General features: G+C 35.1%; 1 protein-coding gene across 1 annotated transcript in view; it reads left to right on the top strand.

Annotated features, from left to right (window-relative positions):
• The window catches only part of CFAP44 (cilia and flagella associated protein 44), a 106,262-nt gene that overhangs the window by 39,856 nt on the left and 46,686 nt on the right, over positions 1-19,720 (top strand). Inside the window, exons 16-22 of the mRNA XM_087439595.1 lie at positions 6,892-7,053; positions 8,121-8,354; positions 13,217-13,362; positions 13,981-14,251; positions 16,958-17,013; positions 17,181-17,343; positions 18,814-18,944. Coding sequence (XP_087295721.1) covers positions 6,892-7,053; positions 8,121-8,354; positions 13,217-13,362; positions 13,981-14,251; positions 16,958-17,013; positions 17,181-17,343; positions 18,814-18,944 — 1,163 coding nt within the window. The remainder of the gene's footprint in view (positions 1-6,891; positions 7,054-8,120; positions 8,355-13,216; positions 13,363-13,980; positions 14,252-16,957; positions 17,014-17,180; positions 17,344-18,813; positions 18,945-19,720) is intronic.

Here is a 19,720-nt window from a genome sequence, read left to right as displayed (position 1 = left end):
ATGGCTGAATAATATTTCATTCAGTATTATACACCCCCCCCCCCCACACATTTTCTTTATCCATTCATCCATCAATGGACACTTAGGTTGTTTCCATATCTTGGCTATTGTAAATATTTCAGTGAACAGGGGAGTGCATATATCTTTTTGAGTTAGTGTTTTCGTTTTCTTTGGATAAACACCCAGAAGTGGAATTGCTAGATCATATGGTAGTTCTATTTTTAATTTTTTGAGGAAACTCCATATTGTTTTTCCTAGTGGTTGCACTGATTTACGTTCCCACCAGCAGTGCCCAAGGGTTCCCTTTTCTCCACATCCTCACCAGCATTTCTTGTCTTTTTGGTAATAGCCATTCTAACAAGTGTGAAGTGATATCTTATTGTGGTTTTGATTTGCATTTCCCTGATGACGAGTGATGTTGAGCATCTTTTCATGTACCTGTTGGCCATCTATATGTCTTCTTTGGGAAAATGTTCATTCAGATCTTCTGCCCATTTTTTAATTGAATTTTTGGTTTTTTTGCTATTGAATTGTATGAGTTCTTTATATATTTTTGATATCAACCCCTTATCAGATATTCGATTTGCAAATATTTTCTCACATCAGTATGTTGCCTTTTCATTTTGTTGATGGTTTCTTTTGTGGTGCAGAAGCTTTTTAGTTTGATGTAGTCCCACTTATTTATTTTTGCTTTTGTTGCCTTTGCTTTTGGTGTCAGATCCAAAAAATCATTGCCAAAACCGATGTCAAGGAGCTTACCACCTATGTTTTCCTCTAGAAGTTTTATGGTTTCAAGTCTTACATCCAAGTCTTTAATCCATTTTGAGTTAATTTTTTTTATGGTGTAAGATAGTGGTTCAGTTTCATTCTTTTGCATGTAGCCATCCATTTTTCCCAATACCGTTTATTGGAGAGGCTGTCCTTTCCCCATTGTATATTCTTGGTTCCTTTGTCATAAATTAATTGACCATATATGTGTGGGTTTGTTTCTGGGCTCTCTATTCTGTTCCATTGGTCAGTGTGTCTGTTTTATGCCAGTACCATACTGCTTTGATTACTATAGTTTTGTAATATAGTTTAAAATCAGGTAGCGTGATGCCTCCAGCTTTGTTCTTCTTTCTCAAGATTGCTTTAGCTATTCGGGGTCTTTTGTGGTTCCATATAGCTCTAGTTCTTCTTGATTCAGTTTTGGCAAGTAAATTTTGTTTTCTAGGAAATGTTTATTTCTTTTGAATTTTCAAATGTATTGTCTGTAGCTTTCATAATATCCTTAATGTCACAGGATCTGTAGTGATGTCCCCTTTTCATTTTTTATATTGGTTATTTGTTCTTTCCCTTCCTGCTGTCCTTCTTTCTTCCATTCCTCTTGCTTAATTAATCTTGCCTAGAGGGTTGTCAATTTTATTAGTGTTTTCAAGGAACTTTTCACTTTATTGATTCTATTTTGTTTTTTATTTCATTAAGTTATGTTCTTTTATTATGTTTTTACATATACTTTCTTAGGATTTATTTCGTTTTTTTCTGATTTCATGACATGGATATTTATATTTCATTAATTATTAATCTTTCTTCTTTATATACATCTTTATGTGCACCTTATAAAGCTATAGGCTTTAGCTGTATCCAAGTTTTAATAATGTAGTATTTCCATTATCATTCAGTTCAAAATATTTTCTCAGTTTCATTTTGATTTTTTCTTTGACCTGTGGGCTATTTAGAAGTGTTTTCTTAATTTCCAAGCACACGAAATTTTCAGTTATCTTTTTATTATTGATTTCTAGCTTAATCCTTTGAAACTGATTGAGGGAAATTTTATAAATACTCTTCATGTCGTTGAAAAGAATATGTATTCTTAAAACTGTATGCAGTTTCTGTACATGTCTATTAGCTCAAGTTTTTAATTGTATAGTTAAATTGTCTATATTATTTTGATTTTCTATTTGCTTGTTACTGAGAGAGATGTTTAAAAAATATTTTCTTTTGAGTGCTTGTTTTTTTCCCTTGTGGTTCTATCACTATTTGCTTTTTGAAGCTATGCTGTCAGGTACATACAAATTTAAATTGTCAATTTTCTGATGAATTAAACCTTCTATTATTATGAAGCAACCTTTTCATCTCTAGTAATGTTTATGTTTTAGGTGTGTCTTCTGTAAACAGTTGGAATTTTAAAAATATCCAATCTGATAATCTTTGTTTTTTAGCTGATGCATTTAATTAATTTATAGGTAATGTAATTATTGTTACAATTTGGGTTAAATCTACCATCTTATTTTGTGCTTTCTTTTTGACTCTTATTTTCTTTCTTTCTTTTTTTTATCTTTTTCTTATTTGCTTTCTCTTGGACTGACTTTTTAAAAATCATTCTACTTTTCCTTCTACTACTTCAGAAGTTATGCATCTGTTTCTATTCTTTTAATGGTTACTTTACGTTTTAACATATGTCCTTAACTCATGCAAGTTTAATGTTAGTTCTTCACCCTCCTACCAGACAGTGCAAGCACCTTAGAATCTTCTGTCTACCATCCTTCTGGAATGATATTCTAATGTTGTGTATTTTAAAAATATCTTATGAGATTTATATTCAATTAATGCTCACTAAAAATTAACCACATATCAACCACTCTCTTTGCTCTTTATTCCTTCTTGCATCTGGGATTTTTTCCTTCTGTTCGAAATACATTCTTCGGAACTTGTCTTATTGCAGGTCTGCTATTGGCAAGCTCTCTTGGTTTTTGTTTTTTTCTGGAATTTTTTTCTTTCTTTTCTGGCTGTGTTTAGGATATTCTCTATGTTTTTGGTGTTCTGCAGTTTCATTGTGATGTATATAGGTGCTTGAATCTGTGGATTTGTAACTCACATAAATTTTGGAAAAGATTTAGCTAATTTGTCTTGAAATCTTGCTTTTGTTCCCCCACCATCTCTCTCAGACCCTGATCAAGTACATGTTAGAATTTCTCAGTCTTATTCTCTAAATTTCCCTATCTTCTTTATTTGTTAGCTTTCAAAAAAATCTCTCCACGCTATATTTTACTTATTTCTCCTGATCTATTTTCTAGTGACTAATTATCTCTTCAATTACCTTATCTGGTGCTAAAGCCACACTTTGTGATCTTAATTTCAACTTTTGTATTTTTTAGTTCTTGACGTTTTATTTGGTTCTTTTTCATATCTATTTTGTTAGTTTTTATACTTTTTTGTTTCCTGTAGGTATTTCAAGTTTTTCTTTTATTTCTTTAAATATAGTGGGCATAATTATTTTTTGGGCTGTGTCTGATAATTTTAATATCTGACATCTTTATGGATTTTTTTTTTTCTATCATCTTTGTTTTGCTGACTCTCACTCCTGGTATCTTGCTTCTATGTGTGTCTGGTTATCTTCATGGATGTGGATTGACTATATCTTCACTGAAGGAATAAATGACTACCCTTTTATCATCTTGAAAAAAATTCTATTCTGAAGAGAAAAGTGTGGAAGGATACACATTAACTTCTTAGCATTCATTATATCTGTTTGGAGTCAGGGAGAGAAGCATAATAATTAGCTTTGCCTTTATACATCTTTGTATAGTATGATTTTGTTTGTGGCAATACTTATATATTACTTTTATGACTTGAAACTCATAAAAATTTAAGATAAGAATCTCAAGGGAGCTGTTTTTTATAATTCAGCTTCATCATCGTTTCTCTCTTTATATTGCTGTCTTCTGACCACCTGCCCCTTTGTTAAAATTCTGAGAATATGCTTATCTTTCTCTTCATCCAAAGTACAAGCAATTGTTCTGAATGATATTAACACCATGTGCAAATCTAATGGAACAGCATCAGCATCAGCCTTGGAGCTTCTTGACCTCCTCTCTTCCCATGATATTTACGCCTCATTCACATACTTTCAAAGCCACCCACTGGGCACTATTACCACTTGTTTATTAGTTTGCTAGGGCTTCTATAACAAAATACCACAGTCTGGTGGCTTAGACAACAGAAATATATTTCCTCACAGTTCTTTAGGCTCGAAGTCCAAGATGAAGGTGCTGACAGGTTTAGTTTCTTCTGAGGACTCTCTCCTTGGCTTGCAGACAGCCACCTTCTCACTGAGTCCCCACATGGTCATCATTCTGTATCCTAATCCCCTCTAATCACCAGTCGTATTGGATTAGGGCCCACACTAACGACCCTATTTTAAATCACCTGTTTAAAGGCTCTATCCCCAAACACAGTCACATTCTGAGATACGGGCGGTTGGAACTTCAACATATGAATTTTGGGGGGGGGACACAATTCAGATCATAACAACTTGTAAGAACTCAACCTTAATAGTCAACGATTCAAATCTCCCACATTCTGACCTCAACCTTTCTCCCTTCCAGCCTGTTCATCTGGCCACTCCTGCTCCACTTGTTCTCTCATGTCACAGGGACCTCTTATTCATTCACCATTTGCTTTCTCTAATCCATTAGTCCACTCTTGTCTTCACTTCCTTCCATATCCAGCTTAAATTTCATGATTCTTCATTTCAATAAGGATCAATAACACTCTTCCAATGTCTTGATCTCTCTTGTCCCTCTGTCTTTTCTTCATACTCATCTGGCAAAAATCCATCCCTGAATGCCCCTAACTGATTTATATTTGCCTACAGTGATCAGCCAAGGGCAGCTGGAGATAGTCATACACCAAGGAAGATTAGCTTCTCCGTAATGTAGTGATTCAAATGACCTCAACACAATCCATGGGATGGCTCAGCAATCCTAGGACATTGCTCTCATTAACTCCCTCTTTCACCCACAATGACCATTTTAATTAAAACTTCTTCTCTCCTCAAAGCTTCAAGCCTCCCACTAGCACTCTTACTCTCGTTCTCAGCATCACTTAATTCACAGAAAAGCTAGGAGCCCTCAGGCAGGAACTCTTTCACCTTCCCACTACCAAACATAAAATCCTCTTACCTCTGCAGCCACCTACTCCTCTTCCCTCCTCCACAATAAAGATACTGTCTCCCTTCCTACTTGAGGCCAATTCTGCCTCTTGTCTTTTTGATTCTCCTCTCTCCCACTTTTTTCAAGATTTTACACTATTTTCTCTTTTCTATCATATAACCTCACTTGTTCACTGGATCATTTTCGTCAGTATTTAAATATGTTCAAGTCTCTCCCACTTACAAAAAATAGATTCCTTGACCTCATGTTCTCTTCCAGCTACTCCCCATGTTTCTCCTCCCAATTTTCTCAAGAGGTTTGATTATTCCCACAGACTCCATTACCTTACACCCATGCCCTCCTTTCCATGCTCTTACTAGTTTCTAGTCTCATTATTCCACCAAATCATCTCATCTAAAGACACCAATGATACCCATTTAACATTATTAGTTCTTTGGTTCTTATCTTTCTTGACCTCTTAGCCTCATTTGACCCTGTTGACACTTACTTCCTCTTTGAAATACCCTCTCCCTTGACTTTTGTGACATTATGCTTGCCTCGTACCCTCTCCTTCATCTTGTCATTCCTTCTCAGCCTCCCTCACCCAGCTGTTGAGTGTTGTTTCCTAAGGCTCTGTCTCAATCTCTCTTCTCACTCTGTTTATTTTATTTTTTTTTGGTGAGGAAGATTAGCCCTGAGCTAACATCTGTTGCCAATCCTCCTCTTTTTGCTGAGGAAGATTGGCCCTAGGCTAACATCTGTGCCCATCTTCCTCTACTTTATACGTGGGATGCTGCCACAGCATGGCTTGATAAGTGGTGCATAGGTTTGCACCCGGGATCTGAACCTGTGAACCCTGGCCAACCAAATTGGAGCGTGTGAACTTAACCACTACACCACCGAGCCAGTCCCTCTCACTCTGTTCTTTTGACTTAGATGATACCATCCAAGCCAACAACTTCCTTATAAACCTAAATGTGCCACAGAATATTTGCACATGGTATTTCTTTTACATAGCATGCTCCCTCAAACCCTCCCCTAACTCGTTATGTAATTTTCTTCTACTTGTCCTGCACTTTGAAGCTTGGGTACCTATCACCTTCTCAGGAAGTCTTGTGCAACCTCTTTACTGTTGTGGCACCTCTGCAACATTGTTTCAGTTACAAATTATATTTATTTGTGTGTTCTGTTAAATGACAGGCTCTCCCATTGGAGTTAAGCTCCATAATGGCAGAGATTGTACCTGTTTTTCTTGTTATAATTTTACCCCTAACACTTAACAAAATGCTGAGTACATAGTAGGTACATAAGAAATAATTATAGAATTATTGAATTAATAAACATTTTGAATATTGTGTTGATGGGATATCAAGATGGGGATTTCCCATACAGGGTTAAACACATGATTTTGGTGTTCAAGAGAGGTCTAGGCTAGACAGATTAATTTGGAATCTAATTGCATGTGAGTGGTAATGAAGCCTTGGGTTGGCTATAAGATTTCCCAGGAAACGTTTATGGAGAGAGAGGAGAAGAGGGAAGAGGACAAAAACCTTGGGAACATCCACATTTAATGAACTTGATCTCTCAAAGGAGGCTGAGACTGTATATGCCATACACACACTGCAGATTTTCCTTGGCAGTCCTAATTTTAATGTTCTGCTCTTTAGGCTAACAGATCTCACAACCACATTTTTGGCTCAGAAACATACGTTATGGCATCTATAAAGGAAACAAATCTAAATGTAATTTTAACACAGCTTATTAATAAGGATACGATAATAATTGGTATAGTTAATAATTACGTATAGTGATTAATAAGATTGATTTTACCAATAATAATTGCAGTGAGGAACTAAGTATCTTTTAAAAATGGTTAATATACATAGCAATTATATTTTCCCTGGTTTAAAATCTTTTTGAACTATGTCTCTAAAAATTTGCCTATATGTAAATGCTGTGTTTAATCTTTCTCTTTTAGCCTGAAAGTACTTTACTGATTATCTGTGAGAATGGCTATGTTCTTGAAGCTCCATTTCCAACCCTAAGGGAGGAAGAGGAGGATCACGACGTAGTTTCCTATGAAATCAAAGACATGGACATAAAATGTTTCCATTTCTCAAGCGTCAAATCTAAGATTCTGGTATGAGAGACTCTTGAAGCATTATCTTCTAATATTTTTTCTTTCTTAGAATATAAAATATCCTGTGTTAAGTGCTGGGGAAATACAAAGAAGAAGACGACATAGACTATGACTTTAAGGAGATTATAACCTGGTAGAAAGCAGCTAACTGGATTAGAAGGCAGTAGTGAATAGATACTAAAATCAAAGTGCAAAAAAAAGAATTGAGAGGCGTGCAGAGGAAAGAATATGATTCTGATGGAGGGGTGAGTGGAGGTCAAAGCCTACTGCGTGGAGGTGACATTTAGTACTTAAAGAATGGAAAGAATTTTGGGAGGATGGAAATGGGGAGAAAGGCAATAAAAGCTGGGAATAATCCTGAGCGAAGGCAGAGTTGTAAGAGTTTTTGGTGTTTTCAGAAAATGAAGAATGGAGTGGTGAAACAGAGGGATGTTATTTGTGGACAGAGATGGCAGGAGTGTGTGACCAAGGCCTGGGGCTCCTTAAATACCAGCCAAGATGTTTCAATTTAATTCTTAGACCGTTGGGATCCATTGTGAATTTTTGAGAGGATTGATGTGATGAGAACATATAAATTAGAAAGTTAATTCTGAGGGTTAAATAGAATAAAGAGATAAAAGATGGGAGGTAGGGATGTCAGGGTTAGGAGGTTTTTGCAATAGCCAGTTGATAGACCCTGAGGGCCTAAATTGCACTAATTCTGAAGATAGAAACAACTTCCCTTGTGGACTATTTCAGTCCACCGAATTCATGGGCTGACAGCGACAGACTCAGAGAAACTGTATTTAGTTTCTCTGTTAGAAAAAAACAACAAAATAATCTCTACAAAATCAGGATTGATGGGAGTAATATGGAATGAAGTCATTACAATGATTTGAAAATTTTAATGATAAAACTATATCCTCAAATTGATGATTATTTTTAAATGACAGTATTTGTTACATCAGAGCTATGAGTTTTTCTAGGACTCTGTCTTTCTTCTACTTTCCTTGTCATCCCCAATAGTGTAAATGAATGAATGAATTACAGTTGTTTTTAATATCTTCCTAATGTCTCTTTTGCAAAAGAGATTAATAGAAATTGAAAAGAGAAAAAGACAAAAGGAGTTGAGGGAGAAGGAAAAGGAAGAAAGGAGGAAGCAGCTAGTAGCAGAGATGGGAGAAGATGGGGAAAAGGAATTCCAGGAGAAAGAGGAGGAGGAAGAGGAAGAGGAGCCATTACCCCAAATCTTTATTCCATCGACCCCCTGTCGCATCCTCTGTGGATTTTATTCTGAGCCAGGGAAGTTCTGGGTTTCTTTGGTGAGTAATATGTAATCAATAATTTTTATCTCAGCCCTAATCCCATATGATTTATAGTCATTATTTTCCAGCACATTCTTACTTTCTTACTCTTATGGTAAGACTTCATTTATTAACTGCTATTGAAGGTGTGAATTTTGATGCAGGAATGTGAGTTACAGTTGTTTTTATATCATCTTAATATCTCTTTTATATGTCTACTGGTTATATCCGTTATCATGTGACAATTATACATTCCAGGAAGTCAAAGGAGAGAAGAATGAAAGATAGAAGGGCAAAGGGCTAAGAGGTTTTCTAGCCAAGTCTTTTGTTTTTTAGTTTTGAAAATAATTGGCATTTTGAAAATAACGGCAGCATGATCCAGTAGACTTTTGCTGACATTTCGTTATCTACAACTATGCTGTGTGACCATATGGAAGTCTGGGAAGATGGCTGTTTTCAGATGGCCACATTGCCACCCTGAACAAAACTGGGACTTGGCTAATAAGCAAGAAGAGAAAAATGGATATTGGGAAGACAAGTACCAGGGACTGTCACAATGATGTGACAATTACATCCTCTAATTATATTTTCTACTCTTATTTGATTGATCTATTACAAAGCAAGATTTCTTTCATTATAAATTTGTCACAAATTTCAGTTCCATTCACCAAAAAATAATAATTGACATAAAAATATATGTGAAAGATCATCACTACTTCATAACTTGTCCCAGACATTTGACAGGCCAGGACACCAACTAGCCACAGACTGTTGCTATAAGGAGTGATGAGAGTTAACCTCTCCCCTCCTCAACTTTTCCTGGAAATACATCTTTGATAGGAACTTCTAAGGAGGCAAGCAGCAAGAAGGATGGAAAGTAGTGATGGAGGCATCTTAGGACTACATTTATTAGTGCCTTTAACCTTTGTCTGTCTTCTGTGTCTTATGAAACAATTATTGATGGCTGTTGTTGTGTAGGGTTCAAAGGGTAAAGGATGAATAAAACATGGTTCCTGCCCTCAGGATTTCCTCATATCATGAGGGAGAGAGGCATAGAAACAACTATAATATAATGTAATAGAGTTCTGGTGTACTTGAAACATACATGCAAAAATTATTATTTAACTAACATATTTAGTGCTTACTCTTACGGTTGCCAGATAAATATTACATGGGACATACTTATACTAAAAATGTGTATGCTTATCTGAAATTCAAATTTAACTGAGCATCCTATATTTTTATTTGCTAAAGATGGAAACCTCTTTATTCTGTACCAAGCACCATTCTAAGTGATTTAATAACCACCCTATAAAATAATTGCTATTATAATTTGCATTTTACATAGGAAGAAACCAAGGCATGGTTAAGTAACTTATCCAGTGAGAGGTAGACCAGGATCTGGATTCAGTCAGTCTGGGTCTAGAGTCCATGCTCTTAACCATTAAGCTACACCAGCACACAAGGTTAAGGTGTAGTTCACAGACGTAGTGATGCTAACCCTGCTTGACCCAACTATTTGCCAACTCCGTGCCTGCACCCAAGCAGATGCTGTAGAAAACCAGTCTCATTTTGAGGTCATGACCACAATTCTGAAATCAGTACTCACTCTGCAGGTCTATTCTACTGCCCAGGCGTGTTCACTTTCCCACCTTCCAAATTATCACTTTCTTTCTTCTCCCCTCAAACATTTTACACCTTCCCTCGCTTTCTAGTGATAACCTCATCTCACATTTCACTGAGAATATAAAAGCAACCAGATAGAGTTTCTTTATCTGTCTCAATCAAATCTAATGCCCGATGGGGATCCATACGAGTTTTGTCTGCTTTGCCTATTGTTACAATTGGTGAATGGTCCCCTGCAACTTTCTAAGGACACGGCTCCAAATGACCTCTTGATCCCAGCCCCTCTCACTTTCTCAAAGATTTTGCTCCTGAAACAAACCACCTGGTCTCCAGTATCATCAACTTCTCTGTTTACTTAATTCTTATTATCAGCATATAAACATGCTCTAGAACTTATCATCTTAAATTTTTTTCCTTAACCTCTCTTTCTTTCCTCTCAACTGCTCCTTCATAGGAAAACTTCTTGAAAGAGTTGTCTGTAGTCATCGGCTTCAATTCTTCACCTCCTATTTGATCTTCAACCCATTCTAGTTGGGTTTCCGTCTCCACAACTTCACTTCATCAAAGAATTCCATATTGTCAAACTCAGTGGTCACTTCTCTGTCCATTTGAACTTTCAGAAACATTTGATAGAGTTGGCCCTCCGTCCTTCTTAAAACACTTTTTTTTCTTGACTTCCAAGATACCACACTCTACTGGCCACTCCTTTTCAGTCTCTTTTTCTGGCTTCTCATTTGCTGAACAAGCTTCGAAATTTGAAGTACTCTGGGATGTGGTCTTGGGCTCCTCCTTTCTTGCTAAGTAACTTCATCTAGTCCCATGGCTTTAAATATCAATTATATGCCAATAAATCTCAAATTTTTATCTCTAGTCTTGACCTCTCCTCTCATATTCAGACTTGTATATCTAACTTGACGTCTCTACTTGGCACTTCAAAATTATCATGTCCAAAATATAACTTTCAAACTACACTTGCCCCATGCAAACTTGCTTTGTCTCCATCTCAGTAAATGGGACAACCATCCATCCAGTTACTAAGCCAAAACTAGAGTTGTTAATGATTCTTCTCTTTCCTTTACCTTTGATATCCTGATATTCAAAGTATGTCTCTTGTATGGTTAGGCTTTTTAAAAAAAATTCTGTAGGATGATCTTTGTCTTTATTTTAAGAGTACTATGTCCATTTACATTTGATGTAATTACTAATATATTTTAGATTAAATCCACCATCTTACTAATTGTTTCTGTTTATCATACCAATTCTATGTTCCCTTTTATACCTTCTATTGGATAATTAGATAATTTTCCCCCAATTTTCCTTCTCTATTAGGTTATTAGTTATCCATTCTTTTTACTATTTTTTTAGAGATGATCCTAAAGATCATAATATGCATCCTTAACTTAATATAATTTGATATAAATTTATTGTTTTACTAGTTCCAGAGAAAAAAGATCTTAGAGCACTTTAATGCCATTTATCTTCCCCACCCCCACCCCTGATGTCAATGTATTTTATTTTTATATATGTATTTGTATCCCCAAAAGGCATTTTCCTATTGTTTTTATATTATTGATATCATTTTGGTTTATTCTTTATTTTTTGTTAATTCCTTTCTATATTTTTGTAATTGCATCTTCTGCTTAAAAAATAGCCTTTATTGTTTTCTTTAGTGTAGGTCTGCTGGTGACAAATTCTCTCAGTTTGGTTTTTTTTTTTTCTGGTCTTGAAGTGTCTTTATTTTACCTTTTCAAAAAATTATATTTTTGCTGGATATTTTCTTTTCAAAACTTTGATATCTTTTTATCGTTTGTCTTCCATTATGCCAGCTGCATCTTTTTATTGTTGTTTATTTGAAACCTACTATATCTCTTTTCTCTGGTTTCTTTTAAGACTTTGTGTTAAAAGGTGTAATTTCTTCATATTTATCCTACTTGTGGTTCATAGCATTCTTGAATTCCAACATGTTTTTATTCAATTTTGGAAAGTTCTCAGCCATTATCTACCACAATGTTCCTTCTGGCTCATCTTTTTACTCTCTTTTTCTGGCATCTAAATTGTATGTATATTAGCCTTTGTCACTTCGTCCCATATGTATCTTATGCTGGTTTCTTTTTTCTATTTTCCATCCTTTTCTCTCTCCTGCTTTAGTCTATTTTTTCTGATCTCTGTTCCAGCTTCATAACTCTATCTTGAGCTGTGTCTAGTTGCTTTTAGACTGATCTATTGAATTTTTAATTTGTCATTTTGTTTTTCAGTTGTAGAATTTTCATTTTTTCCATTATTTACTTTTTCTATAGATTCCAGTTGACTTCTAAAATTTTCTATATTGCCTTCAAATTCCTTAAATATATTAATCATAGTTATTTTGAAGTCCCTTTTGAAAATACCTCTATCAATATATCTTATGTTTTTGTTTCTTTGATCTGTTTTTTCTTTTGATTTTCAATCAAGTCTTCTCTTTGATAGCATTCCTAGTTTTTTTTTGTTTTTATTGATGCTAGACTTCCTATGTGAAAAGCTGTAGCAGGAGCTTGAGTCTCTGTATATTGCCATTATCTCCTGGAGACTGATTTTTGTTTCTGGAAAGCTAGAAATCCTAGATCACTTTCATCCAGTCAGTGATTGAAGATGACCTGAAATTAGGCTTCACTTACTGTGAGGCCAGTCTATTTCTGGTTTACTCATACATGTAGGGTATAGTGCTCCAGGATTGCAAGGGAAAGCCCAGTGGAAAGTATGTTTACAATGGTTCCTTGTCCTTGGAGGACCCTGGGAATTTTTTCCCTCTCCTTAAACTCATGATATCACAGAGAGCTCTGCTCAACTTCTTAGCCTCTCAGCAGCTACTTTCAGAATTGGTAGTTGCCTCAGGGAGAAAAGCAGTGCCCTAGACTGAAAACTAGCTCTGAAAACCATGACCTACAAGACTCTTGTTAAATACTGCTTATTCAGAAGAATAATTGAAATAAAATGGAATTCAGAAGGTAGTCAGAGGTGATATCTCTTTCGTATTGACTTTTAAGTGGGGACAAATCTTTGTAAGGTGTTTTGTTATTATAATTGTATAGTTGCATATAAAGGGACAATGGAGATGCTTTATAGAGCCTATCTATAGTCATAGAAATCATATAAAAGTGGATGTTTAAAAACATCTATTTTATGCTTTAAAATTTGAAATAATCAAAAAATCCTCATGTGGTCATATGTGTCCTATATTCAAGTACCACCTTCTATGTTATTTATCTCTTTTCCAGGGAGGCTATGATTCTGGTTTTTTATATCACTGTGAGTTCCCCCCATATGACAAAAGCAGTGATATCACAGAAAGGAAAGATGAACCTTTTGATTTCCGATTTCTTGAGGATACAGAGGATAATCCCATCCAAACTATCACTTTCAGGTGAACAGAATTTCGACAACTTTAAAAACTATATTCCATTAGTGTCTATGATTTTGTCCATTATGAATATTGTTAATTTTTTAAAGATCTGTCCAAATGGAGGGGTACTCAAACAATGTTTAGTTAAATAAATCAAATGAGTAAATAAAATCAAAGCTAATCCTGAAACTGTATTTCTGTCCCTCTATCAAGTATTCTGTCAGCATTTCTGTTTAATCACACAATTAAATTGTATGGATTTGCTTTCTGTTACTTAGGAGGATGCTAGACCGTAGTCAGATAATGAAGGTTCAGGGTTATGATGATTCTAGAGAAATCACAAATTAATCATCTGTCCTTTAATCATTGAGAATTAAGCATAGGTACCAGTCATTCTTTTGAAGACTGAATATAATAGCCCCAAATTTCAAATTGGCTTTTATCCCCTCTACCCTTTTGTATTAGTTTGCTGGGGCTGCCATAGTTTGTTAGGGCCTCGACATGTGAATTTGGCGGGGGACACAATTTAGTCCATAACACTTTTGTTATTAAAAATTTAGTCATTTGTCAATCAATTTAAAATTAAACATTATTTTCAGATTAATATGAAGAACAACTTACTTTCTTTTTGTTTCATAGTGTTAACCAAGATATGATGTTTTGTGGAACGCAAGATGGAGCAATTCGAGTCTATATCTTAAGTCAGAATGATCTTTCATTGACCAATATGGTGGACTACTGGCACTTCAATATACATGATAATAATTATGGATGTATTAAAGGCATCTCAACTAGCTTTGATGACCGTTTCTTGGTGACTACTGGAGCAGATAGTAATATCTTTGTTTTCAACATTTTTTCTGAATTTGAGTTAAAAAAAGGCATCAAAGCCAAAGTGCCATCTCCAAGGGTATGTACCTAACTAATAACAACAATAAAAAACCCTTTATTTTAAAATAGTGACATAAAATCGCTCATATTCTTTAAAAATTTAAAACTATTTAGACACATTTACCTTATAGTCTAATCTTGCTAGCAGTATTATAATTTTGACTTTCTGGTGCCTCTATTATCAAATGTTAAAGGCATTGTATTCCCTTTATTACTAAAGGGGTAGAATTCCCCAAATTAAAGATTGTGTCAATTTTTCTGTATCATCACTTTCTTGATCAAAGTTTGTTTTCAAAATGCACAATTTTTTTCATATATATTTTTTGCTTTTCACTTACTCATTCACTTATTGAAGGGCATATATGGGATGTACACCATAATCTGTGCCTTTGAAAGGGGCTGTAAAAATATTATTGTCTTTAGTGTTAGAATATGATAATGTGGATCGTAATCAAAGATTCAGTTAAATTATTCTATTTTTAGGAAGAATACATTACTGGCTTTATAATGAAGATTGAGGGTTTAGATCCCCAATTTATATACTTTTGTCCTGTCACAGGACCTGAATTTTCTATTATCAAAGTGGTTCTTTTGGATAAAATCACTAATAACCATTAGAATTTCTCCTAAAGAATGGAATCGTATTAGAAAGACCATAGTTAAAATTCCTATGAACACATTGGCTTCCCATTTAACAGGAAGCCAACTTCAAAAGAATGTAGGGAAGATTTCAGCAGGTAAATTTTCATTTCTATTAATAGCAGCAAGATTTGGAGAATGGGCTGTTATCCAAAGAGGTCCAGCTCAGGAAGAGGAATTATAGAAGTAAAAGTGTATGAACAGGGCCGGCCCCGTGGCTTAGCGGTTAAGTGCTCACGCTCCACTACTGGCGGCCCGGGTTCGGATCCCGGGGGCACACCGACGCACCGCTTCTCCGGCCATGCTGAGGGCAGGTGCCTCATACAGCAACTAGAAGGATGTGCAACTATGACATACAACTATCTACTGGGGCTTTGGGGGAAAAAAAAAGGAGGAGGATTGGCAATAGATGTTAGCTCAGAGCTGGTCTTCCTCAGCAAAAAGAAGAGGATTAGCACGGATGTTAGTTCAGGGCTGATCTTCCTCACACATACACAAAAAAAGTGTATGAACAAGAAGAAAATCTTTCTTTCTACCTAGTACCAATTCTCTATGGGAACCCATATTGGGTAAAAAAAAATCCATTCCACGTTTGTATAATAGTGTCCTTTTATTTATGACTGCAATCAATATTTCTTAAGTCACTGAAGCAGATTCTGCTTTTAAGAAGGCAAAATCAGAAAGAACTAAATAACAAAATAAACAGAAAACTAAGCTCTGTATAGTCGGAAGTTCTTACCTGACTGTACTTTAGAATCAGTGGGGAGCCCTTAAAAGTACAGATGCCTGAGCCCCACCCAAGAGCAATTAAATCAGAATCTCTGAAGGTGAGACCCAAGCACAAGTATTTTATAAAATATCCCCCCTACCCCACCCTCTCCCCAGCCCCCGTGATTCTCATGTTCAGCCAGGATTGAGAACAGTTGGCATATATTTTGGAACTGTTGGAAACACCTTTGTTTAATGCAAACTTATTGTAAACAGCTGAGGCCAGGAGATAGTTGGCTGGGTATCAATATCAAATCCCGGAAATCACACTGATACTGGAGAACCTTAGCTCTGGGCAATAAAAGAATAAAAAATACATTCAGTTCAGCCAAGTTATGTCCTAAGTGATTAACAGTAACTACAATGTATTAGCCTCACTGTCTCCTAACATTGGTCATGTTTTATGACTTCACTTTTGCTAAAGTCGCAAAGATCGCCCTTACATCAAAATATGTAGATTTACATTTCATGTGTAGAAAGCCTGTACTATAATAAACCAACTTGCCCAAACAGAGTCTTCATTTTTTTTTTTTTTACAACAAATGACAGCAAAAGAGAGACGTATCTATTATGAAGTTCAGTTCTACTTAACAAATGACTAGCTGGCAAGCTAAGATTCTTTGTTTAGTTCACTGGGTTATAATTCCTCTTCCTTAACAGCCTAAGGCATTTTATAGCACAGCACTTGAATCAACAAAATACTTTTAAGTGAGTTACTTCATAGTCTCCCTTAAATTAAACTGATTTCCTTTCTAAAGGGAGATTCGTATTTCTGATTTCATATCTTTCCTTCTCAAGGAGGGGGGATTATATTAATCTGTGCATTTCCCACTGTATGTCTTTTTTGATAAGGTCAAGTGAAATGCTTACTTAAAATAAAAAAAACCCCGCATATTTAAAAGTTTTGCTGGTACATATACACGTGAGGTATTTTGGGAGAATTATGCTCGTATGTAAGCGATATGATAAAAAACAGTATTTTAAAATAAATGACCTAGACAATTTTTTCTGTTTATTCTTGTTAATAACACACAAATATCAGTAATTCCCATTTTGGACTGGAATATGGTGATATTAACATTTTGTATACATATGATTTGGTTTCAAGACTTTTTCTACCTATCCCTTTAAATGAAGCAGAAACACATAAATTTAGTCAATGGCATTTTTTCCCCTAGTTTATTTTTTGTGAAAATAATTTCCAGGCCTACAATTGTTAGAAATTAGCAGGGAAAAAACCCTTAATTTATTTCTTATTAGATATTTTAAGGGAAATATGCAATTTAAAAGGGTTAACCTTTTACTCTCCTTCCTCCAGTTTGGAATTGAAACAGAGCCAATTCCAGAAGATATTGAAGATCCCAAAGCCTACAGGTATGGGAATTTTTGATAAATACCCACTAGGCCTGAGCTTTTGCAAAACAAACCCTCATTTTACAGAAGTTGACCTAGCTCAATGAATTTCCAAATTATTGAATACTAATTTTCTGTTTGCTGTTTCTGTATCCTAACCTGTTATCTTTTTAAATTTCTGTTTTCAGTATTGAGAATGCCAGAAGAAAAAGAGAACATGACAAGTTAATGAAAGAAGTGGAAGAAATAAAGGCTGGGAAGAGAGAACAGCTCAAAGCTTTGAGGAACGAATTTTGGAAACTGCTAGAAATGAATGAAGAGTTACCAAAGCATATGCAGTTTAAGCGGACAGTAAGCCTAAAATAAATTCGATTTTGATTTTCACATGTGCTGTTTCTGGATCGAGATGACTATTTTGCCAACAAGTAGGAACACTTAAAATCATCTTGAAGCTTCCCTTTATCTGGCCAGTGTGTTGACAGCAGCAGAACTTGTCACACAACTTGGTGGGGATGTAGATGAGCCTCTTTACGTTACATAAAATTTACTTCTGGATTTAGGTACCTCACATTTTTTTATTTGTAACAAGATAAGATATAAATATAGGTTTGAATCTGGTTGTCAACCCTTATCGTACCTAGCTAAGAGATCTAACTGTTGGATAGGTACATATATAATTTGATCCTCTGTGGTTCCATTTCTGTAATTCATCAGATCTATTGAAAAGATAGTACCTGGTTGATCCACCAAGTTTCTAAATGATGAATTAGTACAGTTGTAGCTATGGGGACAATCACCAAATTGTTTAAGCTAATTGTGTATTATTCTTTTTTTGTTTTGTGCCTTATTGCAAAGCCTCATCTACCTGCTAGTGATTAATTTTTTTTCATTTTTTACTTCTTCTTAAATGGAATTGTTGTCAAGAGCCTAATCAAATAAAAACCCAGAGTTTATCATCCTGACTATACCCATGGGTTACCCAGTCCTATAATTCTAGAAGCGCTTAGCCAATTTTGTATGAAAAATGCTTTGATGAAATCATAATGATTAACTCATTACGTTGGTAATGGTTAAAAGACATTTATGCTATTTTACTAAAAAAAAAAGGTTGACACTTGCAGAGTAAGGGTGACTTAATTCAAAATAAAGAACAATTGAAGCAAGTTCTGTGGCTCAGCATTTTACACATATTGTTACTTAAAACACAAACACCTCTGGAATAAATAATTACTTACAATTTAGTGTGAATAAAGGCCCTGATATTTTTCCAGGAGTGAAGATAAGAAACATGAAGCCCTTAAGTATCCTTATGGGAAAAATGGCACCTTTGGTAAAGGACATTCAACCAGAACTTGGTGATGTCAAGAAGATGCCGAAGACTTTGCTTTCTTTCCTGGGTGGGGTCACATGGGAGGGCATGTTCAGCTAATGATCAACTACCGTGAACTTCTACCCTGGGCCCAACTGGTGATGTAATAGTAGTTGCTTTGTGGTGGAGGGAGTATTTTTTTTTTAACTTTGTACACTCTCCAAATATTCTGTTAGCATTCATTATTTTTATTGTGGGAAAAATCTTTTAATGTGTAACTTTATCTGCATCATTGCTAATTATTTCTGGGAACTTTTTTCCATATTTTATGGAAGTAAGATCAAAAGTATGTTACTTTCTAAAATGAAGAGAGTTTGTGATATTTAGGAGAGCTATGATGCAGCATGAAATTAAAGACAAATCTTAAAAATATGTATCTGGGCATGAAATAGGATTGATAAAGTACATTGATAAAAATACCCATTTTGATGAACAAATCTACTTACCTGCAGGATTTTGATGTAGATTCTAAAATTCGTGCTGAGATTGACAGAAAAACAGTTTATAAAATTCACGAAGTGGAAAAGGAATTAGCTTGGGAAAAAGAGAAACACCGACTTGGCCTAATGAAGCTGCAGAATAGGTAGGATCCATATTCCTGCAAGTTAAGATGTTTGAGAGCATATATTTGAATCGAAGTGGTCAGATAAGTGGTCTACTGAAGTACCCACCAACCCTTGAATTCCCGAGGAACCCTCTTGTCACTGCTACTGATATCTTCCTGAGCTTTCTATGCACTTTCCTACTTTAAATCTGGAAATTTGTTTAACAATTAGGTTTTTTACAGACCAAATTATGTAGTACGTATTTACATTCTGTTTTTGACAAAATACTTATTTTATATCTAATTAATACATGAGCATGTACATATCAAAAAATAAAAAATAAAATAGACCCAGAGGACTTATAAGGAAAAACAACAACTTCCTGCCCAGTCCCTCTCATGCACCAGAATGACTTCCCAGTGGACATTGTTTTTTTTGCCTTTTTGAGGTAGAATTTACATACAATAAAATGCATAAATCTTAACTGAACAGCTTGATAAATTTTTACAGATGTGTAAACACATACGCCCACTACCTAGATTAAGGACATTTATGGCACTCCAGAAAGTTCCCTCCTTGCCCCCTCTCAGTAAATATCTACTTTTCTAAGGTGGGTGTTTATCACATAGATTAGTTTTGTCTGTGAACTTCATATAAATGGAATATTGAAATGTGAACTCTTTGTATGTGGCTTTTTCAGCTTAGCATCATGCCTAAGATTTCCCATGTTGTTGCAAGTAGTAGTTCATTCTTTTTCATTGCTTTGTAATATTCTATTAAATGGTTATACCACAATTTATTTATTCATTTAACT

The sequence above is a fragment of the Ceratotherium simum genome, chromosome 15 (assembly GCF_057802395.1).
Source record: "Ceratotherium simum simum isolate JZ-2026a chromosome 15, ASM5780239v1, whole genome shotgun sequence".
NCBI classification, from domain to species: domain Eukaryota; kingdom Metazoa; phylum Chordata; class Mammalia; order Perissodactyla; family Rhinocerotidae; genus Ceratotherium; species Ceratotherium simum.
The sequence above is the reverse complement of the archived record's forward strand: the minus strand, read 5'-3'. Positions and strand labels throughout refer to the sequence as shown.